We start from the raw sequence: 26,493 nt of genomic DNA on the forward strand, positions 1-26,493 counted from the left end.
CAAAATTGGCAGTGATTCTTTGTCCTGTTTTTGCCACTACTCAAAAATTTTAAAACAAATACCCATAAACATACCATTTAAAGAAAAGAATGAGGCCGGGCGCGGTGGCTCAAGCCTGTAATCCCAGCACTTTGGGAGGCCGAGACGGGCGGATCACGAGGTCAGGAGATCGAGACCATCCTGGCTAACACGGTGAAACCCCGTCTCTACTAAAAAATACAAAAATCTAGCCGGGCGAGGTGGTGGGCGCCTGTAGTCCCAGCTACTCGGGAAGCTGAGGCAGGAGAATGGCATAAACCCGGGAGGCGGAGCTTGCAGTGAGCTGAGATCCGGCCACTGCACTCCAGCCCGGCAGGCAGAGTGAGACTCCGTCTCAAAAAAAAAAAAAAGAAAAGAATGAAAGTGAAAATCTGTGGACCCAGCACATCATTAAGATGAGAGCATGATGGGTACAATGGAAAGGCTTTGTGTACCTTTCTCCTTTGCCTCCCTTCCCTCTCCAATAGAGTCAGCCATGTTGGGGGTTATAGCAGTTCCTTCTTTGTGTCCCCCCATCTCCCTTCTGGTATGGCATTCTATTTCACTACAGATGGACATTTTGGCAGACATATGTAGTTGCTTCTCTTTGGTATTTACCTAGGAGCTGAATTGCTGGGTCACAGGGTGTGTGTATGTTTCGCTTTAGTAGATACTGCTGTTGTAGGACTTTCTCCTTAGTTTAGCTAAAGATGGGGTCCTTGTCCCACGGCCATGAAAAATTAGGCTCGCAGGCAATTTGAAAGGTGAGAATAATGGAATCTATTGGAAAAAAAGGGACACAGGGACTCTCCACAAAGCCAGGGTCCTGCTAGTGTGCTTCTTGCCTTGCAGATTGTATCCCAGGTACCACCCAGGAAGAGGAGGGTCCAGGCTCCTCCCCACTCTGAACAGTGTGAACGTCTCTGGCTCCCCAGTGTGCAATCCTCCAGGTGTGCAGGCTGGTTGGAGTTTCTCTGGGGACCCCTTCCCACCTGGCTCTCTCACTGCCAAACTCCCAAAGTGCTTATACCAGTTTACTCTCCCGCCAGTGGTGTATGTATTTGCTTTGTTTCTTTGCCAATACTGATCCTGTCTTACTAACTTTCTCATTCTGATGTGTACAGTCTTGTGTTATTTGTCGTTTAATTTCCCTGAGAACAAATTATGTTGAGTACCTTTTCATATGTTTACTAGCTACGGAAGTCCCCTTGTGAAGTACCTTTGCAAGTCTTCTGTCTTTTAAATTTTTTGCATCTTTGTATATTCTAGATATAAATCCTTTGTCTGATATACGTATCACAAATAACTTTCTAGTCTGTGGCAAATTCTATGTTGGATAAATGTACTGCAAATAGCTTCCCAGTCTGTGGCTAGCTTCTGTGTCTGTGTCTTGCTTTGTCACTTTGTTTCTGATATCTTTTAATGAACAGAAGTACTTAAATTGAATGTAGTGAAATTTTTGTTTTATAATTTTTATGCATTTTAAAGAAATTTTTTGTTACTCCAAGGTCATACAGGTTAAAGAAATTCTTACTCCAATAACATTCTTTTAAAGGTTTGCTTTTTTTCATTTAAATGAAATCCATATGAAAGTGAACTTTGTATCAAGTAACTGATTCAATTTCTTTTTTTTTTCTACCTGGAGACCAAGTTGTCCCATCACTGTTTATTGAGTGGTCTATCCTTTCCTCACTGATTACAGTGCCAGTTTTGATATGTCAAGTTTCCATAGATGAAGAATATTTTGGGGCCTCTATCTGTGCCTTCCTTTTTAAAAAATATAAACAGTGGTGATACTATGAACAATTTTGTTTGTAGTGTTGTTTTTTGCACTTAAAATTTGTCTTGGAGATCTTTCCATTTTGGTACATATGGATATACCCCTATTTTTTGTTTCAATTTTTCTAGATGTGGGGTATCCATTGGACATATGTACCATACTGAATTTAATATAGAATGTATAAATTACAAGATGTAACATTATTTTATACACTGTAATGGAGAATCAAACTGCCACACAGTACTTTCCTGATCATCCTGAGTGATTCATGAGTTAGTCACACTAGCCTCTTATTTCTTTGAGGTGTATGTTTTCTGAGGGAATCTGCCGTTTCTCCTGCCATCAGTTGCAATGCTTGGCTCATGATAGGCATTTTTGTTTTTGCATGTAACTTTGTAACAAATGCTAACACAGCTTTCTTTTTCTTTTTGTTTTTTGAGATGGAGTCTTGCTTTGTTGCCCAGGCTGGAGTGCAGTGGTGTGATCTCGGTTCACTGCAACCTCTGTCTCCTGGGTTCAGGCGATTCTCCTGCCTCAGCCTCCCGAGTAGCTGGGACTACAGGCACGTGCCACCATGCTTGGCTACTTTCTGTATTTTTTATAGAGACACGGTTTCACCATGTTGGTCAGGCTTGTCTCGAACTCCTGACCTCAGGTGATCTGCCCACCTTGGCCTCTCAAAGTGCTGGGATTACAGGCGTGAGCCACCAGCCAGCTTTATCTTTTTAAAGGCTTCTTCCTATTGTGGGTTTCATTAGAGGGCATGTTTGTTGCTTTGCAAGAAAATATTGACTTGCTTTTGTTTAATAGTCACAAATATTTGTTTCACTAATGTCAAATACATGCCATGCTTTTGTGCTTTTCTGGGCAGTAACTTTTCTTCTCAGTGCTAAATCATAAGTTTTTAAAGACATTTAACATGGCACACTCAACATGTGTCACCAATGCCCATAGCCATTGGAAGTATCATCAGTATCAACAGCTGTGACCATGTTTGGCAATGACTGCTTTGCCGTAACTGCTGCTTAGCCAATAACAATTGTGGAATGCTGAGTCCAGATTTCAAACATGTTAAAAGTAAAAAAATATATATTTTAGAGTCTGTAAAACATGGTAGCATAAATTATATAACCAGTCTCTTATTGATCTTGATCAACCGTTATATTATTGATACCGCAAATATAAGAACTGTTACTAGTAAATTGAGTAAAGCAGGAAAATTAAATTTGGTCTCTTGTTGATCAACCATTAGATTGTTGATACAACCATTATAATGTTGATCAACCATTATGTTGTTGATACAATTGTATTTGGTGTATTTAACCAGATTTTATATATTATATATTTTATAACATGTATATGTATTATATAACATACACATATACACACATACACACAGCCAATATAATTTCACTCTCAGTCTCTTGTTAACCATTATATTGTTGATACAACAAATATAGCAACTGTTACTAATAAATTGAGTAAAGCAGGAAAATTAAATTTGGGAGCCTTAAAGATGTAGGCTTTCTTTAAGAAATTTATGTTATAGTTATATCCCCTGTTGCGCATGAAGACATACATTCAAAAATACTTATTGCAGCTCCCACAATGTGCTGATAGGTTGGATGTGGGTGTGAGAGGAGAGATGCTGTTTTCCTTTTGGGGGATGGCAACTGGATAGTAATCAGTTACTAAGATGGAAAAGAATGAGAAAGAAGGCTTTTTTGTTTGTTGGAGTGACATGGGTAGAATAAAGAGTTAAAACAGTCATGTCATGTAGGTACTATAGTTAGATGTGCAAGTCGATTATTCAGGGGAGAGTTTGGAATTTAAGGGATAGATTCTTGTCTTAGCATAAAAATGCCTTTGAAAGTGAGAGACTAGATTAAGTCTTTAAGGGGAGAACTGTAGATCCAGATTAAAAGAAAGCAAGGACTAACCCCTGGGGCAGGTCAGCATTTAGAAGAAAGGGAGTTTGTAAAATGCTAGGCTGACTGAGAAGTAGCAGCCTGCAAGGTAGAAAGAAAAACAAGAGGTTTACTAGACTGGAAGCCAAGTGAACCTGAAAACCACAAGCGCCTGTGGCAGATCCTACTAATAGGACCAGTGAGATGAGGCTTGAGAATTGACTGTTGGATTTGTCAGTGTGGAAGGCCTTGGTGATCTTGATAAGCATGGGTTAGTAGGGTGGTGGGGTTGCAGTGTTTGGGATTTGAGAGAGAATGAGAGGATGGGTAGCTATGATGCTAAATATGTACAAATGTCAGGAGGAATTCTGCACGGTGGGACAGAGAATGGATGCCTCTCTGGAATGGGACATATGCTAAATGGAGTGTGTGTCTTAGATGGGAGATATTATGGCATATCTTTAAGCTAATAGTAATTAGCCAGAAGGAAGGGAAAACTGATTGCTAAAATGTTCAGAGATTTCTCACACTCCTATCATAGTTCTCCTTCTGAGGGTGACCATGTAAGCAGGCAGCGACATGTGACTAAGGAGAGCGGCATCCAACCCCCACCTTGCACAGTCTCACACATACTGCTCCATTGACACCATAGTGTCTTGGTGTGAGCTCTTCATGACCTGACTCAGTATCTTCTTCCTCATCTTCTCAGCTGGGGTTGGATTTGCCTCTGTTAGGTACATCTTCCTTGCAGATATTAGCATCCTATATGGTCTTATTTGTCTTTCTATTTTAGGGCCAGCACAGTGGGAGGCCTAGTCAACTGAACCAAACTGGATATAACCACAAGGTCAAAGTCAGGAGCCAGTGAGATCTTGGTTTTGAGGTCATTCCTGGTGCAATAATAACCATCCTGTAGCATTTTCTTGTCACCTAGAGAAGGCATCAGCAAACTTTTTTTGGAATGGTCTTATAGTAAATATTTCTGGCTTTGTAGGCCATATAGCTAGTCACCTCTGCTTTTATAGTACAAAAGCAGCCATGGACAATTCATAAATGAATGAACATGTTCCAATAAAACCAATAAAAACAGGCAGCAGGCTGAAGTTTGCTGACTCCTGATCTGGAATCATTCCAGAAAGCAAAATAAAAGCATGGCTTTTTTTTTTTTTCTTGAGACAAGGTCCTGCTCTGTCACCCAAGCTGGAGTGCAGTGGTGTCATCATAGCTCACTACAACCTTGACCTGCTGGTTTCAAGCAATCCTCCCACTTCAGCCTCCTGAGTGTCTAGGACTACAGAAATGTGACACCGCACCTAGCTAATTTTTAAAGTTTTTGTATCGATGGGGTCTTGCTATGTTGCCAAGGCTCGTCTCAAACTCCTGGCCTCAAGTGATCCTCCTGCCCCAGGACTCCCAAAGTGCTGGAATTAAAGGCATGAGCCACTGTGCCCAGCCAAAGCATGGCCTTTCTAATGGTGACTCCTTGTAGCACCTCCTGAGTACTTTCCTATCAAGTATCCTTGATCACTTGTTTAATCATTCATTCTAAAATTCATATTTAGGATTGATTCCAAGTTTACCAACCTGTATTTCCCAGATAACTGGCATAATAATTCTTGTCTTTTTCCCAAATGCTCATTTTCCACTCTTCAAATATTGAGTGTTGACTGAAGTTCTAGGGTCATGTTTACAGTCATTTTTATGCTCTTTGTATTGTACATATGGAATTTATTTATCATTTCTGTTAGCAATGATTTCTTGCAAAAACAATAACACTTATGACTTTTACGTGCTTGAAAATCAAGCCCTGGCACTCTCTACTTATTACGTAGTGTAATCCTTATATTAACCCTGTGAGTAGTCATTATCACTTCTTTTACATAGGAGGAAGTTAGAGAAGAGTGTTAAGTGTTCTTTTAGTCTTTTCCATGTTGTCTTTAGTTTTCTCTTAGCTGTTCTTTTAAATTCTAAGATCATTCTTATCTAAAAACTAAAAAGAATTGATCAGCCTTTTTGTCAAGTGTTAAATTTATACCATCTTTTTCTTTGAACAGGGCTGGCAAATAAACCTGTATTTATCCCTTAGCCCTGTTATATATAGCAAGTCTCAGAAAATTTGGACTTCAGCATCCCCAGTGAAACATTTTCAAATGCCTATGTCTGGATTGCCTGTTAGTCTATTGGCTAGCACTAAAGGAAATCAGGCGAGAGACAAAGGGACATTTTTGCTAGGGTGTCAGTCAATGCAACATGTTAGGACTAGCATCAGATTTTTTTTTTTTAATGAAAATAATTGAAGTGTGGTAGAGGGTCCTTTAGGTTGTTCTGGCAATCCTAAACACTGTTAACTGAAGAATGCTGGGGCTCATAAATTTGGAAAGGAGAGGCAGGGATAAAGCAAACAGGAATTTATGCTGAGCAGGGTGGCTAAGTATATATTTTTAACTATAGGAGGAGCTATTCGTATTCATGAAGGGGTGGCACACACATACGTAGTAGGCTAACGTGTATTCAACATGCATCCCAAGTCCACTTTGGGGTGGAGCCTTAACATTTAAATGTATTACAGTTAGGGCCTATACATCAAAAGATGAAGCAGAGGACACAAAGGCCCTCTTCTGTGTGCAGCCTCCGTAGACTGGCCAGAACCAGTCCATGGTCAGAGGTCTCTTATCAGGAAAGAATTCTTGTTATTGTGTTGAAACTGCAAAAGGGAGGGGCAGTGTCAGGCAGGTGGTTGATACCAGTCCTTCAGAAGCACTGGTTTCTGTTTAACTTTTAGGGAAGAAAGCTTAATTAGAGTGTTACTGGAAAGGGATCCCAGTCTAGACTCCAAGAGAGGATTCTTGGATCTCGCACAAGAAAGAATTCAGGGTGAGTCTACAGAGTAAGATAAAATCAAGTTTATTAGAGAAGTAAAGAGAGAAAAGAATGTCTACTCCATAAGCAGAGCAGCACTGAAGGCCTTTGGTTGGCTATTTTTATGGTTATTTCTTGATTATATGCTAAGCAAGGGCAGATTATTCATGAGTTTTCCTGGAAAAGGGTGGGGAGTTCCCAGAACTGGGGGTTTCTCTTTCTTTTAGACCATATAGGGTAAGTTCTGGATGTTGCCACGGCATTTGTAAACTGTCATGGCACCGGTGAGAGTGTCTTTTAGCATGCTAATGCATTATAAATAGCATAAGATAAGCTGTGAGGGCCGGGCGCGGTGGCTCAAGCCTGTAATCCCAGCACTTTGGGAGGCCGAGACGGGCGGATCACGAGGTCAGGAGATTGAGACCATCCTGGCTAACACGGTGAAACCCCGTCTCTACTAAAAATACGAAAAACTAGCCGGGCGAGGTGGCGGGCGCCTGTGGTCCCAGCTACTCGGGAGGCTGAGGCAGGAGAATGGCGTAAACCTGGGAGGCAGAGCTTGCAGTGAGCTGAGATCCAGCCACTGCACTCCAGACCGGGCGACAGAGCAAGACTCCGTCTCAAAAAAAAAAAAAAAAAGATAAGCTGTGAGGATGACCAGAGTTCACTTTCCTCACCATCTGAGTTTTGGGGGGGTTTGTCTGGCTTCTTTACTGCATCCTGTTTTTTCAGTGGGTTCTTTGTGACCTGTATCTTGTGATGTCCTATCTCATCCTGTAAGAATGCCTGACCTCTTAGGAATGGAGCACAGCTGATCTCAGCTCATTTTGTCCAGTCCCTATTCAAGATGGAGTTGCTCTGGTTTAAATGGTCCTGACATATTTCCCCCAATACCTCCAAAGGGACCCTTAATCCTAAAGGTTGCAGATGGATGAAGATCCAACTTCTGTAGCTTCTTCTGGCTGAATCCAGGTGATGATATTTTTGCCTAACTATTCAGGGTATAGAGGAGCTCAGTCAGAAAGCATCAGTATGGTCAAGGCCATTCCTAACACTCAAGTTCTCACAAAAGGTGATATCTGGAAGATTAATAAGTGTTCAATTTAAGAAAACGTTGATTAATCTTATCCTGTATTGCCACACAAAGAGTACAAGAGCAATATATTCTACAACACTAAAGCAAAGTAAGTATACTTATCCCAAGTAAACTAAATGATAAGCCTTTCCATGAACTAGGCAGTTGTTGGAACCAAGCTGATTTGGGGTTGCCAGCCAATTCCAACACATGTTCAGAATTAAAATACTGATCCAGATATTTATGTTACCCTTCTGTTTCTTCTGAGCAGCAGCTAGAGATCACTGGTTGGCTCATAGGAACAAACAGGGTCAATCTAAATGGCAGAAAAAACTCAAAACAATGAATGGGACTAGAATTGAATAACAAGTATACCATAGTTTCTGAAACATAATTTTTCTCTCTCCGGTCTCCCATTTCTGTTGAAAACAAATCATGGTAGGACTGATTTGTTTGCACAGTAAGCTTTAGTCTTATTATGCTTGGCCTGGTTATCTGTATGAAGCATAGCAATAATAATTATTTGCTATATAGGCTTTTAAAAAATTGACTTTGATGTAACTTTGTTCCATAAGAAATCTCAGATTAGACTTTCTAAAGCCTTGCACTGAGACACAGATTTATCTGTACATGCAAATACTTGTATGAGTTGTGTGAATTCTCTTCTTGAGATCCCAAGATAACTGGAGCTCCTAGGCCTGTCAGAAAGTGACATTCTTTACTTACCACAGGTCAGCAACCCTGTAAAGGAATTGAATAGACAAGGTATGAGACCAGCTTTTCCTAGAGGCTTTTATTGGCTCTGTAAGTCAACTTTGATTCCTTAAAGCAATCTGTTTATATTTGAAAGAATGCCATTCCAGTCAAAGCCCTGGTAAAACAGGCAATGTCTCTAATTGTGTCCTGTTACAAAGGAAAACGGATTTTTATTGCACATATGCAAATTACTATGTTGCCATAAGTTAAGAATACTCACAAATAGTTTTCAAATTCTTAAGAAATCAGGTAGAAAGAAATGTGCTCCAAAGTTTGCTCACAGGAGTATAATTTACTCAATTTTTAAAAACTGTAAATAGCTCAAAAAAGGTTTCTTGACTCTGAAAAATGAAACAAAGGATCAGCAACACTTTAAGCAAAAAGTCACTAGAAGGTTATTTTGTTCTTTTATTAATTTAGTCCATGCTCTTAATTCCTGTTTGCTCAATATTTATGAACATATTAGTTTCCCAAGGGAGACTCTTGGAAGTTTTTTTCCTCTCTATTTTAATGGCACGCTTTCACAAATTTTCAGAAACCTGCATTTAAGAGTCCTCTATCTGATTATAAACCATCTTTTAAAGAGAATCAAAACAAGACAACAGTTTTCTGTGGATAACATAAAGTCTTAGGGAAGCCATGGTTAAAGACACAATTGACTAGAAATTTTGGTTACTTCTGTGGCATACAACAATTTTACATAACAATTATTACTGATAACATATACTAAGTCATATCAGAATTTAGGAGTTTCCCATAATTTTGGAGCACATACCGATAACATATATATACAAATATAGCCCAAAGAAAGCTAAACACCATTTCATATTTGACAATGCTTCCTGTATGATTTTAATACACTACATAAGCCAAATATGTCATTTTTGGAGTTTAGGAGACCCCATATCTAAAGTAGTGACCAGATCAGAAAAAGGCATAATGTAGACTTTGATTTTGGAAAGTTTGTCAGATATCACAGATTTAAAACACTTGATATAAAATTGAATCCCAGGTCACTGTAAGTTATTTATTTAGCCAAAATGATAACACAAAGCTTTTCAAAAAGCAAAATCCTTTACTCATTGATAGAGGGAAGACAGCTTTCCAAACAGTGTCTTACTTTTTCTTCTTTTTCTTGTAGTTTAATTCAAAAGGCAAACAAAAATCTTCCATTATCTTTTAATATTACACGAAAATTTTGTTCAAGAGAGAAAGCCAAATTTCATCTTTGTATTAATAAATGTCAAATCCAATTCTTAAGAAAACCTTGTAGACAAATCTATTCAATCTTAATCAGGTTTCCCATGAGGTAAGATTCTCATAAACCTTTTGTAGTCCTTTACAATTTTTGTTTATTGTTGTTAAAGAGCAGATTAATGCTCTAAGAAAACCCTGTTGTGCTTTTATTCCAATGTTCTATTTATGGAAAAACTGAATAATACCCTTTAACTTTAGCTAATATTTTCACACAGAATTTCTTTTACAAGATTAATTTTCACAGACCTCCCACAACTTGCTCAAACCTTTAGCTTTTATGTAACTTAAAACAATCCTTTAACTCTGTCAACTAGGCAATAAGACCACATTCCCATGCCTTCTTATAATCTTTTACCAACAACACATTCTATTTTCCTTATATGCCTTGCAGGTAACACTGTTTCTCTGGTAGCTTCAATTACATATGCTATAATGTTAACTTTTAGCAAATTTTATGTTTGGTGAAAAGTCTGATAAGTAAGTGGTTTTAATTATGTACCAGGTGTGGAGCCTAGGACACCACACAGAAGTACAGATAAGGTCTGACTCTTTCCAGCATAGCTAGGGGGCATGGCCAACTCCACATGTCCCCAGGCCCTATCTAGAATCGAATGGCTCCAAAGTAGGTAAGTTGAACAATTTGTTAAAGAAGCATTTTATGGCATTGAAGCATTTAGCAAATCTAATTTAATCTGACCTAATTTAACCAGATGTCTAAATTTTGAAGACATTTTTATTTTACCAATCATATTTAAGACTCTCTTTATTTCCCAAAGATTATTAAAGTCCCATGAATTAAAAGGTGTTAGTTTTTCTTTTTCTGACAAAATATTCAATTTCAGTGCTTATTTTCCAAGCCAGTTAATTAGAGCTCTTTTATATACATATCACACATACAACACATATAAATACACAGACACACAGAAGACCTAGTAGTTGTTGATTTTTTCATTTGCCAAGTTTTAAGTACCTTAATTGGATTACTGGCTTCAGGGTGGAGCAACATGGGTACAGAGCCAGGAAAACATGCCATTTCTAGGGCCTAATAAACAGGCACAGTTAGAAGGTAAAACAGATTCCCCATTACAGATCCCATTTTTATATTGGATTCTGGATCCCAAAAAGAGAGAGTCAGCCCATCCCCTGTGGGAGTTTTGGAAGGTGTAGAAGGACATTTCCATACCTTCTAGGTGGCCAAGAGCATGCTTCTGTGATCCAAACGCACACAGAGTGCGGTATTCTCCTGTAACTGCTCTTAGCCTTCCCTTAAAGTATATTTCCTACCTAGTTATTACACACCAAGGCTAAAAGCTCTCCCATAATGCAAAGTAATTTCTGATCCCCCTAAAAGTAAAAAACATTAGGTAACGCAATGCAAATCAGAGCAATGCCTTGGATTTTGAGAGGGATCTGTTCACCTCCAGTTCCTGGGATTGCATGAGGAAAACAGAAATTGTCCTCAAAACGGAGCCTGTGATGCCTCCTTGGTTTTTTTCTAAGGAGTCCCATGCTGTTAGAAATGATCCTACAAAGGACGCAAACTCATCCTTTTTTATGGCTGCATAGTATTCCATGGTGTATATGTGCCACATTTTCTTAATCCAGTCTGTCACAGATGGACATTTGGGTTGATTCCAAGTCTTTGCTATCGTGAATAGTGCCGCAATAAACATACGTGTGCATGTGTCTTTGTAGTAGAATAATTTATAATCCTTTGGGTATATACCCAGTAGTGGGACATGGATGCAGCTGGAAACCATCATTCTTAGCAAACTATCACAAGAAGAGAAAACCAAACACCGCATGTTCTCACTCATAGGTGGGAACTGAACAATGAGATCACTTGGACTCGAGAAGGGGAACATCACACACTGGGGCCTATCATGGGGGGGGAGGGGGGAGGGACTGCATTGGGGAGTTATACATGATATAAATGATGAATTGATGGGTGCTGACGAGTTGATGGGTGCAGCACACCAACATGGCACAAGTATACACATGTAACAAACCTGCACGTTATGCACATGTACCCTAGAACTTGAAGTATAATAAAAATAAATAAATAAATAAAAAGAAAAAAAAAAAAGAAATGATCCTAGGTCCTCTCAATGTGGGCATCAAGAGTGGCAAGAAAACAAAATGAGAAAAACAATTCAGTTGACTGAGAAGAAAAAACTTCTTTTTTCTAGAAAAAGATCCAAGAAGAGAAAAAAATAATATAAAAGCCTGCCAGATAGATAGATAGATAGATAGATAATCTTGGATATCACTTTTAATTAAGCTGATTTTTAACCAAATCTCTTATTACCAGACTCTAGCCAGGACAAACCGCTAATATTTCTGGCTTTTGAACGGTAACAAAAATAACCTCCCAGGTGAAACCAATAAGCCTTAATTAAGTTGATTTAACCACAGGTGTGGGAGGTATTTTCAAAGAGGTGGTAAGCAGTTTTTACAAGATCTAGAACCTCCAAACATAGCTCAGAGGAAGGAAAATTCAAGACACATAGTCACAAGTTGTTCATGGAGGGGAAGAGAGTTAGTAAATGGCAAAGGTCACATAGATATCAAAACAGAAAGGACTCATTCCCATGGCTAGGAATTGAACCCAGGCCACCACTAGTGAAAGAGCAAAGCCTTAGCTACTAAGCTGCAGTACTGCACAGTCTCCATTGCTCCTCCGAGAAGGAGCTTAGAGCAGCCAATTTTGAGCTTGCAAAGGCTTTTAACTGCGCAAGATCATTTTTAGGACTGACAGGAACCCCAAAATTCACGCCCTTTAGATGGCAGAGATCAGGAGAAAGTACCCCCACATGGTTACAAGGTCAAGCTTTCAAGGACATAAAACAAGACGAGAGGGAAACTTCATCCAGTTTTTGTTTCAGGGACCTGCAGAAAAGTGTGTAACTGACCAGTTTGCTGGCGAGCTTGAAGAGCAGATTTGTAGGATTCCTAGGCCTGCGTTCTATCCTGTGGCTAGGGCTGCCATAATAGAATATTACAGACTAGGCAGCTTCAACCACAGGTGTTTATTTTCTCACTCTTCCAGAATCTAGAAGTCCAAGATGAGGGTGCCTGCAAAGCTGATTTCGGGTAAGAGCTCTCCTCCTGGCTTGTAGGTGGCCACCTTCTCCCTATGTCCTCACTGGGCCTTTCCTCTGTTTGGCCAAGGGAGCTATCTCTGGTATCTTTTCCTCTTATAAGGACAGCAGGCCTATGGATTAAGGCCTCATTCTCATGACTTCATTTAAGTTTAATTACCTCTTTAAAGGCCCGATGTCCAATACAGTCACATCGTGGGTTAGGATTTCAACATGGGAATCTTAGGGACACAATTCAATCCATAATAGGAGGGCATTGGAAGGAGAGTGTTCCAGGCAGAGAAGTAGTGCAGTAGAGCATATGGAAGTAGGAAAATGAGGAGCAATGGAAGGGGTTCAGTATGGTTTGAGCGTGGGATATGTAGAGGGTGAAGGCTGTTGTTACTAAACCAAACTGGGGTCTTTCACCCGGTGCAGTAAGGTCTATCATCCACACGAGGGTTTTACAGTGGGAGAAAGGAGGGTGTTTATTTGCAGGCCAACAAGAAGACAGAATCAGGGAGCTCATGCCTAAGACCTAAACTCCCCAATGGCTTACATGTAGGGTGGGGAGGCAGAGGTTACAGGCAAAGGCATCAATCAACACATGGAAGCCATATATTAGTTGGGCCTAAAAAGGTGGGATATCTTGAAGTAGGGGCTTACAGGTTACAGGTAAATCCAAAGATTTTCTGCTTTGCGCATTGATTAAGGAAGGGGATATTTGTCTAAAGATGGGATCAGCAAGCCAGGTATGGTGGCTCATGCCTGTAATCTCCGCACTTTGAAAGGCTGAAGAAGGAGGGTAACTTGAGGCCAGGATTTCAACACCAGCCTAGGCAACATGGCAAGACTCTGTCTCTAAAAAAAAATAAAAAAGAAAAAGAAAAGATGGAACGGAATATTAGGTCTGGCCCATGGGTGGACTTCCTCCAGGCCTGTCAGAAAGAAATTTAAAACAAAGAATGGCGCCAGGCATGGTCGTTCACGCCTGTAATCCCAGCACTCTGGGACACCGAGGTGGGCGGATCACTTGAGGTCAGGAATTTGAGACCAGCCTGGCCAACATGGTGAAACCCCATCTCTACTAAAAATACAAAAACTAACTGGGTGTGGTGGCGCGCCTGTAATCCGAGCTCCTCAAGAGGGCGAGGCAGGAGAATCGCTTGAACCTGGGAGGTGGAGGTTGCAGTGAGCCAAGATTGCGCCATTGCACTCCAGCCTGGACAACAGAGCGAGACTCGAGACTCCATCTAAAAAAAAAACAAAACAAAAAACAAAGAATGGTGATAATTCAGTCCTCGGTTCCTTTTCTTTTTCTTTTTCTTTCTTTCTTTCTTTTTTTTTTAACTGCTCCTGTGGAGCAGGGCTACCTCATAGCCAGTGTTCCCAGAGTTGCCTCAGTTCCCTCATATCTGTGGTCTGGAGGATCCATTTGATGGGGATCCAGGTTCTGAAAAACAACTCTGGGACATCTGTTAAGATGTTACCTTTAGTTTCTGTAGGAAACCAAACATCTTCTGACTCTGACTTCCTTGGTGATTGTTTTAAGCTACTGTTACCCTTTTTTTCTTATCAAGTTGCTCATTTACTTCTCAAGGCTAGCCAGATGACTGGACTTTCTTTTGAAGGAACTCAAGATGTTCCTTTGTTTTATGCTCGGGGCAGGGGGCACTCAGCAGGCCCCTAAGAGGTATCCCTGCTGTGTCTCACCATGGGTGAAGGCTCAGGGGGAGGAAAGCTAGACACCAGTTTGAACTCTCTTAAAATAAGGAGATCTTGGGTACTTTAGTAATATTTTTTTTCAAGCTTTAGTAAAGTATGAACCAACTCTGGATTAAGAGGAGAAGAACTAGAATTTAATAACCATGAAACCTGGGCAAATTGTTTGTTTGAAGCCTCAGTTTCCTCAACCTAAAAATAGGAATTATAACTTTTTGAATTGTTCTGTTATATGAGATATTGACAGTAAAATATGTTGGAGCCAAAAAAGCAAAGCATACTATTGAGGGTTATTATTATTTTTTAATCTTTCAGCCAGCCAGCTATAGTAGCTTTTCCTGCATAAACACAGTATGAATTCAGTGCTCTCGCTTTCCTGACCCTCACAGCTTTCAAGCCCTATATGGACCACTGAGTTCTCTCCCGTGCAGCACCCCTTAGTCCAACCTTCTTTACTATTTTCCCCTTTAACAATTTCACCCTCTTTCAAAAGAACTGGCAGTATTTTTTTTAAAAAAAAAGAAAACAGGCTACTCTTCGAATTAAAAAAAACAAAAATTGCATTGCTTTAGGAAAAATGCTCTTCCGTCTTTTCCAATTATCTTGTTTCTTCTGCCTCTCACCTGCCTTGCCTAGGCAGAATTATTCTCAAGCCTGCACATGCTGTTGTGCTTCTCTGCCTTCTGGGCCAAAACATAGGCTAATAGTACTCTTCTCAGCTCATTGAGCTCTTTCCTGCCATCATTCAAATCACCTCTGAAATCCTGCCTTTTGATAAAGTAATTTCTGACTGACCCAGAGGGAAGTGATGATTTTCTCTGTGACATGTCTTTTATTTTCCATCACACTCAGTGTCTTGTCCTTCCGTGCAAAATATCCATGTATTTAAAATCCCTTTTGTGTGTGTATTTGCCATTTATTTGTGAGGTATAGCCCCTGAAGTAAAAAAAGCCTTTATTTTTTTTTTAACACATCAGCCTTTCAGTTTCAAAGTCAATGTGGTCTCTTGAGAAGTTAAACACACTGCATTTGAAATTTTATATTTCTCATTTTTCATGTTTTTTTTTTAAAGCCCCTTTCAATTCCTCATGTATTTGAATATTCCAGGAAGCTAGTAAAAAGCCAAAGTGTTAAAGTGTTTATAAGGAACTATAACTCATCGAAACTGACTTACACAATTCATCAGCTATTGTCATCCATATGTTCTCATTATTTATGTGGCTTTTGCTTTATTTAATCAGATGACTGAACTTATCATTGTGGAATTTTGCTAATAGTTGTTTAATATTATATAATAACATACTCTTGTGTGAAGCAAGTTAATTGACTTTCTTTTTTTAATTAAAAAAAAATTTATGTGAGAGTCAGGAGTTACATGTGCAAGTTTGTTACATGGGTATATGTTGTGATACCGAGGTTTTAGCTTCTAAGGATCTCATTGCCCAAGAAGTGAACATGGTACACTGTAGGTAGTTTTTCTAAACAATTTTCCCCTCCCCCTCTTTTGGAATCCCCAGTGTTTATTGTTCCATCTTTGTGTCTGTATGTACCTAATGCTTAGCTCTCACTTATAAGTGAGGACATGTGGGCCGAATGCTTTGGCTCAAGCCTGTAATCCCAGCACTTTGGGAGGCCGAGACGGGCGGATCACGAGGTCAGGAGATCGAGACCATCCTGGCTAACACAGTGAAACCCTGTCTCTACTAAAAAAATACAAAAAAACTAGCCGGGCGAGGTGGTGGGCGTCTGTAGTCCCAGCTACTCCGGGAGGCTGAGGCAGGAAAATGGCGTGAACCCGGGAGGCGGAGCTTGCAGTGAGCCGAGATCGCGCCACTGCACTCCAGCCTGGGCGACAGAGCAAGACTCCGTCTCAAAAAAAAAAAAAAAAAAATAAGTGAGGACATGTGATATTTGGTTTTCTGTTTCTGTGTTAGTTCATTTAGGATAGTAGACTCCAGCTGCATCTGTGTTGCTACAAATGACATGAGTTCATTATTTTTTATGGCTACATAATATTCCATGGTTTATATGTATCACATTTTCTTTATTCACTCCACCATTGATGGTCACCTGGGTTGATTCCATGTCTTTGTTATTATGGACAGGGCTGTGATAAACATATGAGTGGAGTTATCTTTTTTGTATAACAATTCATAGTAAAATGCTCTTAACAGCAGCACTAAATTGCTCTTAAAAAGCAATTTAGATTGCTTTCCAGGCTAGAAGGAATATTTGAAACATAGAAACAAATAATGACTCCTAAGCATAGAAACCGACCCAATCATAAAGCTCTCTTCCTCTCTTTCTGCCTGTGTTAGACCTTATTTATTCCGTCTTAAAGCACTGTGACCATTTTCAGTGAAATCGCAGAGTTTCATTCATGAAAAGCCAATGAATTGGTATAAGTAATCATTTAAGGATGAAGGTGACTAGTCTGTGATCAACACCAGTACTTGAAGTACTTGTAAAACATGAATTGACTTGGTTAAATTGCAGAAAATAAAGTATTAGTACACATAAACACATTTTCTCTCAGCATTGAAAAATTCTATTCTATAATTTACCTGCTTGCTAAGAATACAAATATTACTTAGAGGTTTATCAAGACCTTTTTCTAGAAATGGATTTAATGTACAGAATTACTGCATTTTCTATCTGTGCTCTGTATACTACCACCTAGTGGAATAAAATGCAAATTTGCCTGTCAAAATCAGGAGAAGAAAATAAATAAAGTGAAATTTATTTCAGGAAAAAATTTTCATAATGCATTATTGTTATTTCTTTTAGTATAATGTAGTTTGCATAAAATACATTAGTTCAGAGTAAAAAAAGTCCCAGCCATTTTTGCGATAGCTATTAAAATGCTATAGCTTGTCCACAAATAAGCTATTCTATTCAGAAACTTAGAAGCTAGGTAAATTACTGAGACTATGCCAGCATATTATATTTCTAAATTACATTGAGAAGCTTCTCTTAATTCCTCATCACTAGGGTAGTTTAGTCCATTTTCACACTACTATGAAGAACTACCTGAGACTGGGTAATTTATGAAGAAAAGAGGTTTAATTGACTCACAGTTTTGCACGGTTAGCATGACTGGGAGGCTTCAGGAAACTTACAGTCGTAATAGAAGGTGAAAGGGAAGCAAGGACCTTCTCATGGCAGCAGGAGAGAGAGCGAGCACAGGGGAAGTGCCACACGCTTTTAAACAATCAGATCTCATGAGAACTCACTGTCACAAGCACAGCAAGGAAGAAATTCACCCCCATGATCCTATCACCTCACACTGGGCCCCTCCTCCAATTTGACATGAGATTTGGGCAGGGACACAAATACAAACCGTATCATAGGATTCGTTAAAAAATGTAACATATTCTGCTTCAAGGCACTCATGAAATGAAGGTTTCATTTCTTAACTGAGAGGTTAAATAAAAGTACAGAGATAAGATGGTTCAGTTTTATCGTCGCTGGGAAGAAAAGCAGATGTGTAGTATGCTTAGGTTTTTCCTCCCAAACAGTGAATTAAAAAAGGCAAATGAAGCTTTAAGGTGCTTTATCCTTTGTTGGTAGGATGGTCCTCCTTGAATCTTCAGCCTCCGTTAAAGAGCAAACACAAGCTAACAATCAAAACCTGTTGTTGCTTGCGGACGGATTTCTCTGACATAGTCTTCCATCAACCGCCATAGGTTTGTTGTGGCCACCCAGGCCCTTTGGTTATCATGTTCCAATGGAATGCTAATGAAATTAGACTCCCATTTCCTAAGGTGGCATGCCTTTCAGATAGCATTGGTGTGCGCTTGTGCAAACACATTGTTTATGCTCATTAATATTTTACCTGCCTGATTTTGGTGGTCTGAGTGTTGAGCAGTGGGTGAGGGACTGTGGGGCAATGGATAGTAAGGGGAAGTTTAATTGAAGTTCAGATAAAAATATCCCTCAAGAAACATTACAAAGCCACAAAATCAGCGCAAGTTGAGTCTTTTCTATTGTAAAGATTCTCTTTCTTTTCCTGACAGATCCCCATTCCTATCCAGGTAGACTGGCTCTAGTGGAGATTGGACACAAGTGGTTTATGTCCCGAAACTCTTAACCTAATAGTACTGCCTTTTTTTTTTTACTTTGTGTGGTCTTGAATTGCTGAGGATAGCCCAGTGATCATTTCTATCTTAATATGTAGCCTTCAAAACGTTGGGTCTCTCGGTTTTCTTCCTTAATAAACAATGAACCCTAATTATTTATAACTGCTCTTGTGCTGGAGGAATTGGCATGATTTTGCATTGTGGGCTTCTGGCTTTACAGTGTTTGTGGGAAAGACGGCCTTCTATCTTTGTTATTTATAAGTCATTCATTCCCTGTTTTTTTAAATGATATTGTTATAAAAAAACTTAAGCCGAATTAAATTTAAAAGGATTTAATTGACCAAAGAGCCATTCGCAACTCGGGCAGCCTTCCCAGCCAGAGTAGGCCCTGTGGCTTCAGTGCAGCCGCGTGGTGGAAGAGGATTTATGGACAGAGAAAGGAAAGTGACATACAGAAAACAGAAATGAGGTTCAGAAACAGCTGGATTGGCTATAACTCAGTGTTTGCCTTATTTGAACAGTTGGCCACATTTGATTGGCCAAAACTCAGTGATTGGCACAAAAGTAGGCTACCGTCTGTTTATAATGTCCATTTAGGTTATAGTTCATGATGTACAGAGAAACCTTTAGGCCGAGCTTAAAATAATGTAATGAGGCAGCTGTAGGCAAAACTTGATTTAACAGTGCTTATCCCTCTCTTGAAGCTATACTCTTGCTACCTGCTAGTTGATGTGGGCAGGTGTGCTAATGGCACATTCCCCTCCACCTACCACCTGCTGAAGACCCTGCCATGTCCTGAAGCAGTCACTTAGGCTGTGAAACAGAAGGACGAGTTAGAGAAGTAAATATTGTATTTTACCCCCCAAAGACTAAAACCATGTCTGGGTTCTCCCCTTTCTCAATTCCCAATCAATGCAACCTTGAAAGGTGTTATATAGATAGTGGTTGGAAATATGTCTCTCCTCCAAAACTCTACTAATGCACAAAAATGGACAAATCCAGCTTTTTTGCTTAAAATCGTAACAACTCAGAAAGCAAAGCAAAATGAATTGTATGTGCTCCATTCTCAGGATTTCCTCCTTAAAAACCATTAGGCTTTGTGTAACTCAATTTTAAAAGTATGGTAATAGCTCCTGTCATTCAATGGCTCCTTCTGGGAGGCAGAAATAAATCTATTCTAGACTTTTAAGACTGGTGTCTACATTTTAAGTTACGGTTGTGTGTACTTCTACTTCATTGCAGCCTTCTCTTGGAGTCAAGAAGCCTACCAAAGCCCTGCTCTTTGTACTCTTGAGCCCAGTGGGACCTTATTTTTCAAGTGGAACCTTTAATCCAGTGTCCCTGTGGGCCAATCCCAAGTATGTAAGAGCCTGGGAAGGTGGAACTGGGGACTGCAAGATGGGAGGGTAAGTAAATCTGTGTCTGTGTCTAAAGGAAAGATCCCTTCATGACCCTTGAGTTAGAGCTATTTCACTTCAATATGAACACATTTAGTCCTTTTCAAACTTTAATGTTCATTGTGTTTCATGGTTAATTTTCAGTTTAATCTTTCAGCAAGCCAGCTATAGTAGCTTGTCCTATGTAAATGCAGTATGAATTCAGTGCCGTCGCTTTTAGATGTGCTAGTTTAAAGGATAGCTGATGGCCCTTCATAAGGGAGAAACACTGGATATGATACCTAGGCAAGAACTGAAGCAAGAAACTAAAACAAGCATCACATCAGTGCTTTGGATAAACTGCCCCTGGGCACTGGTCTCTGGCTTCAGGCTAATGGCTGGCATTAAAGAGCATCTGGTCCTGAGACCTAGGCTCTCAGTTGGCTCCAGGGAGTCCTGTCTGGGGAAGGTGCCCGCCTCACTGAAGTGCTGTCTTCATTGCCACAGATTGTGGCCACACCTGCTGCCAACTGGCTGCGGGACAGCTCTGCTTTGGCTCTGTCAGGCCAGTCTCATAGGCCATATGTAGCTGGCAGGGAATAAAAGAGCATTTAAAAAGTGTCGGACGATTTCAGGGGTGGACTTGGCCATGAGTTAGGAATGCCCCTATGGGTGAATGAGAATAACTGGATTAAGCAGCATGGGTTCTTGCTTTGCATGTATCAAATGGTGCTGTTCACATACCCAGGGCAGCAGCTGTCCAAAAAGGTGTCCATGGCAGTCTTGTGGGCCCGGATCGACATGTAGGTTCAGGAGGCAGGAGAGAGTCACATGACATGCTGCTGGGGTATTAGAGGCAATGACCACTGGATTTGACCCTTCTGTAGTCTTGCTGTATTTCCTTTTTCTTTTCTCTCCTCACCTACCCAAAGAAAAAAAGAATGGTTATAAAAGTCATCCCCACTGGCAACTTTAGCAAGTGCATTCCCTCAATGGGTAGAGAAATCCAAATGGAATGCGTTAAAACTAGGAAGCCTATTCTCCTTCTGGCTTAGAACACACCTTCCTGTGTCCTAGGCTAGCCAGGTTGAAAACTCCTTTTTTTTGACTCTTGATTTCTTTTTTTTACTGGTTCAAACTTCTTCGCAGAGCATGTGCCTATGTACCACTGCATACCACATATATACCATATAGAGAGAGTAAATAAACAATCTGGATGAGATGTAATAAGGAAAAAGTTTCCCTTTTTAAAATATTGCTTTCTAGCTCCCCCTACCTGTCTAGGAAAAAGATAACATGGGGACACAGAAATTGCAGGGCAATCTTTATTAACCAGTGTTTGGGCAGGTTGTAATTTATTTGTAAATGATGATTTAATGCACTGTCGCAGAATACATGATCACTGTAGGGCAGTTAAAAATTAATGCTTTCAGTACAACACAGAGTGAACCCTAATGTAAACTATGGACTTGTGGACCACACTAATGCAAGATGATGATAATAAGAAAAACTGAGAGGGTAGTCGGGAAGGGGTATAATAGGGAAATTCTGTTACTTTTTGCTCAATTTCTCTGTGAATCTAAAAGTGCTCTAAAAAAATAAAATCTATTATAAAATATATTTGATTCATTAGGCTCAGGTGGACTATGATCAATGGAAATTGACTTGAAATCTCTTAGGAAAGGAAGAGACTGGAGAAGAAAGTATTGAAATCATAAATTAAAAATGGCAAGAGGGAAGGTGGTAACCAAAAGGATGGGCATTTAACCTATATGCCTATCACTTCCAAAATGTCCTAGGGCTGTCTCCTATGCTTCTGACCTGGAGAAGTACAAGGGGAACAAAAGATTCCACATTTAGTATTATCCTGTTGAGTTGGCAAAGACATTTGGAGTCAACTTTAGTTGTGTATCATTACATCTGTAAACCTAATTAAGTCAACAATTACCCTTGAGCATTTTTTATGACAACCGTAGTCAACTGGTATTTTTAAATAACTATTGAGTCTCATAAGCTCAAGAACTTTCTGCTTTCTATCTAAGTGAATCTGAGGAAAAGAGAGAAGCTTTTTTTTTTTTAAATTCTGAGATTGTGCCACTATTTTGAAGGTTTTGAGGTAGCATTATCCTTCTATTTCTAAATATACACAAGTGAGAAAAGTAATACAGTTGCACACAGCTGAAGGAGAGGCCAAGTATAATGGGCCTCACCTTGGTTACAAATTAAGATCACCTGGGAGTGTTACCAAATACTGATGCCTGGTTCTTTCCTCCAGAGATTCTGGTTTATTTGGTCTAGGGCAGAGACTGCGCATCAGGATTCTTTAGCATGCAGCCAAGCTTGAGAAGCACTGAGCTAGAGAAAGGTCTTGCACTGTAGAAACATTTTTAGTCCCAGGTGATTCCTTAGTTAATTTGGGAGGAATAAGGCTTTCTGTCGTTCTTTTTCTCTCTTGCACATGCACACATGCACACACACACACACACACACACAAATTATCTCTCTCTTAGTTTTTTCTTTTTTCATTGCATTCTGATTCTGCATTTAAGAGTCCAAGCTTTGAAGTCAGAAAGACCTGGCTTAAAAACCTAACTGCCATAATGGTGCATAAATGTCATTATAGATTTGTCCAAATCCATAGAATGTACACCAGGAATGAACACTAATAAAAACTTTAGACTTCAGGTAATAATGGTATGTCAATGTGGTTCATTAATTGCAGCAAATGTACCACTCTGGTGTGAGGCATTGGTAATGGTAGAAACTATTCATTTGGATGGGGAGAAGGGGATACAGGAAATCTTTGTACTTTCCTTTCAGTTTTGGTGGGAACCTAAAACTGCTCTGAAAAAACTTGAAGTCTTTAAAAACAAACCAACCTACTTGTCTTGGGCATGTTACTTAACTGCTCTATGTATCAGTTTCCTCATTTATAAAGTTGAGGCAATAATACCTTGCACAGATTAAGTGAGATAATAGAAAGTGCCTAGGACAGGACTTGGCATATAGAAAGCTCTCAGCAAATGCAGTATGATAACCTAATGGTACCCTAATGGTTAAAAGCTTGGACTTAGGAGTCAAGTGTCTGGGAGTTACACACTTAACTATCTGTGAGATCTTCTACAACTGAATCCTCTCTTTCTCCAAGTCTTCCAAAGAACAATAAAGTCTAGGGTTGTTTTTAGATGACTCAGTGAAATAACGTGGTTAAGTTCTTAGTATCCAGTCTGGCAGGTATGGGTTACATATCTCTTACCTGAAATGCTTGGGATCAGATGTGTTTTGGATGTCAAATTTTGGAATATTTCTCTTTGAGCATCCCTAATCCGAAAAATTCGAAATCCAAATTGAGCATCATGTTGGCACTGAAAAGTTTCAGATTTTGGAGCATTTCGAAGTTTTGAATTAGGGATCCTCAACCTGTAGTAACCTCTCACAGTCACTGATGTTGTGGTTTTCTCACTGTCTCATTTCATTTCCTGGACTCTCTTTATCTTAGAAGAAATCAGTTAAATTTTACATAATAGAATTTATTCTTTTGGAGGGATGTATTTAATATGTCTGTTCTCCCAGATATCTATTCTATTTAAAACTATATTGAAATGTTTTTATGTCAATAGCTTTTTTACTTTTTCATTTTTCCGTTTCCTCCAAGAACATGTTTCTCTTATGAATATTGGCAGCACATGGGCGGGAACCCAACTATATTACCGTGGTATCAGTTATCCTGTGGCCATTAATCATATAGCTTACACCTGTGAGAGAACGTTGAGAAAATTAAAATTTGGGAGAATAAAGACCATCTATAGAATGTAATATATCAATCAATCAATCTAACACTAAACATAAGAAATCCTTTCCTTTTCGGTGCATTGAAATAGTCACTATCTTTAATTCTCTTTCCCTGCCCAGTGCTTCACGAAGCTGAGGAGCTATGGTTTTAATTCAGCTCCACTTACTTTTCCTTCCTTTCTTCCTGCCTTCCTGCCTTCCTTCCTCCCTCCCTCCCTTCCTTCCTTCCTTTTTTTGATGGAGTGTTGCTCTGTCACCCAGGCTGGAGTGCAATGGCGTGATCTCGGCTCACTGCAATCTTCGCCTCCCGGATTCAAGCAATTCTCCAGCCTCAGCCTCCCGCATAGCTGGGACTACAGACATGCACCACCACGCCCGGCTAATTTTTTGTGTGTGTTTTTAGTAGAGACGGGTTTCACCATGTTGGCCAGGATGGTCACGGTCTCTTGACCTCGTGATCCACCTGCCTTGGCCTCCCAAAGTGCTGGGATTACAGGCGTGAGCCACCGTGCCCAGCCTAATTCAGCTACACTTTCTTTCTTTCTTTCTTTTTTTTTTTTTTGAGACAGAGTCTCACTCTGTAGCCCAGGCTGGAGTGCAGTGGCGCCATCTCGGCTACCTGCAAGCTCCGCCTCCCGGGTTTACGCCATTCTCCTGCCTAAACCTCCCGGGTAGCTGGGACTACAGGCGCCCGCCACCTCACCGGGCTGATTTTTTGTATTTTTAGTAGAGACGGGGTTTCACCGTGTTAGCCAGGATGGTCATGATCTCCTGACCTCGTGATCCACCCGTTTCGGCCTCCCAAAGTGCTGGGATTACAGGCGTGAGCCACCACGCCCGGCTCAGCTGCACTTTCAAAAGTGTGTATCCATTTGTATTTAGACGCTTCTTTGAAAGGCTAAATATTCATCTGGTAAGAATTCTCTATGTGTTTTTTAATACAGTCTGAAAGGCATTTTGTATATGAAAAATAATTTATTTTCAGGTATGGTCAAACTTCACAGTTGTGTCTATGAATGAGAAAAAATTCAAGTAAAATAGTTATTATTTTTTAGAGATGCAGTCTCGCCAGTCTTGCTGTGTTGCCCAGGCTGGTCTGGAACTTCTGGCCTCAAACGATCCTCCTGCCTCGATCTCCTGAGTTACTGGGATTCCAAGCATGAGCCATCACACCCCACCAAAATAGTTATTTTTTTTAAACTTAATTTCATTAGGATATTGAATACAGACAGTCTCATGTAACTCATTTTTTGGCTTTTATTGTTATTATTTATTTTTTCCAAACAACCCAATGAGGTATATAGAGCAGATATTTTTGTTTGCCAGATGGATTAAATGAGGCAAAGTGCAAGGGCTATACCCAGGTCTGTTAACCACGGCCTATGGTCTTTCTACTGGACGTCCCCTGCAATCTGGTTTATACTCATTATTAAAAAGCATTTATAATTTAACTCAGTTATCTATTTACTATCAATTATGAATAAGGTTTTTTGAATTTTTATGGTCATTGAACTATAGCTTCCTATCTGTTGTCTTTTTCATATTTATTTATCTATTTATATTTTTAATAGCTTCCTGTCTGTATACCAGACTTGCTTCATCTCCACATTGGCCAAGAATTTACATTTTGTCATCTGTATTTAGAAGTGTATGTTTTAAGGGTCTTTTAATGACTCTTTTTTTTTTTTTTTTTTTTTGGTGGCCGGGACAGAATCTCACTCTGTCTCCCAGGCTGGAGTGCAGTAGCACGATCTCGGCTCACTGCAACCTCCGCCTCCCCAGTTCAAGTGGTTCTCCTGCCTCAGCCTCCCGAGTAGCTGGGATTACAGGTGTGCTCCACTACATGTGGCTAATTTTTTATATTTTTGGTAGAGACGGGGTTTCACCATGTTGGCCAGGCTGGTCTCGAACTCCTGACCTCAAGTGTTCCGCCCACCTCGGCCTCCCAAAGTGCTGGGATTACAGGCATAAGCCACTGTGCCCAACCCTTTTAATGACTCTTAACATTACCTTGGTGTGAGTCAACCTCATCATGTTCCAGTTGCAATCATCATGGTATGATGTCTGTTTTCCATAGTTTACTGGAATATTTCAGTGGTTAGTCAATATTCTTTCAGTTGCAAGTCAGAAAACCAACCTGAAATGATTTTTTCTTTTTTTTTTTTTTTTTTTTTTTTGAGACTAGTTTTGCTCTTGTTGCCTAGGCTGGAATGCAGTGGCCTGATCTCGTCTCACTGCAACCTCTACCTCCTGAGTTCAAGAGACTCTCCTGCCTCAGCCTCCAGAGTAGGTGGGATTACAGGCATGCGCCACCACGCCAGGCTAATTTTTTTGTATTTTTAGTAGAGATAGAATTTCTACATGTTGGTGAGGCTGGTCTCGAACTGCCTACCTCAGGTGATCCACCTGTCTCGGCCTCCCCAAGTGCTGGAATTATAGGCATGAGCCACTGCGCCCGGCCTCGAAATGATCTTAAGCAGACAAGGGATCTATTGACTTATGAAACTAGGATACTGGCAGTGGACTTGCTAGGGTTTAAAGAAATTATTTCCAAGTTTCTTGTGTCCTTTGCACATCTCCCTTTTTCTTCCCTTCTTCCTCTATCTCTGGTCAGAGCTTCTGGCTGCATGTTGGCCTAGGGCTCTGCTTCACATGCTTTCTTCTGTGAAATGTGATCATGGACACAGCCGACCCCAGGTTTACATCATACCAAGTAAGCAACCCCAGAAAGGAGAAAATGCCTGTATTTCAGGTTATAGACATTAAAATGAGTCAGTGTACCCAAAGGAGGA

The 26,493-nt window shown here is 40.0% G+C and overlaps 1 protein-coding gene across 4 annotated transcripts in view; it reads left to right on the forward strand.

Moving 5' to 3' along the window:
* Nucleotides 1–26,493, forward strand: part of BCAT1 (branched chain amino acid transaminase 1) — a 140,138-nt gene that overhangs the window by 81,173 nt on the left and 32,472 nt on the right. For all 4 annotated transcript variants that reach the window (XR_004439986.1, XM_033222673.1, XM_033222672.1 and 1 more), the window contains exon 6: nucleotides 19,776–19,939. Coding sequence is in view for 3 of the 4 variants with exons in the window: in XM_033222673.1 (XP_033078564.1) it covers nucleotides 19,776–19,939 (164 nt within the window). In the remaining variant the exon portion in view is untranslated. The remainder of the gene's footprint in view (nucleotides 1–19,775; nucleotides 19,940–26,493) is intronic.

This window comes from Trachypithecus francoisi, unplaced genomic scaffold (genome assembly GCF_009764315.1).
Source record: "Trachypithecus francoisi isolate TF-2019V2 unplaced genomic scaffold, Tfra_2.0 Lachesis_group11, whole genome shotgun sequence".
Lineage (NCBI taxonomy): Eukaryota > Metazoa > Chordata > Mammalia > Primates > Cercopithecidae > Trachypithecus > Trachypithecus francoisi.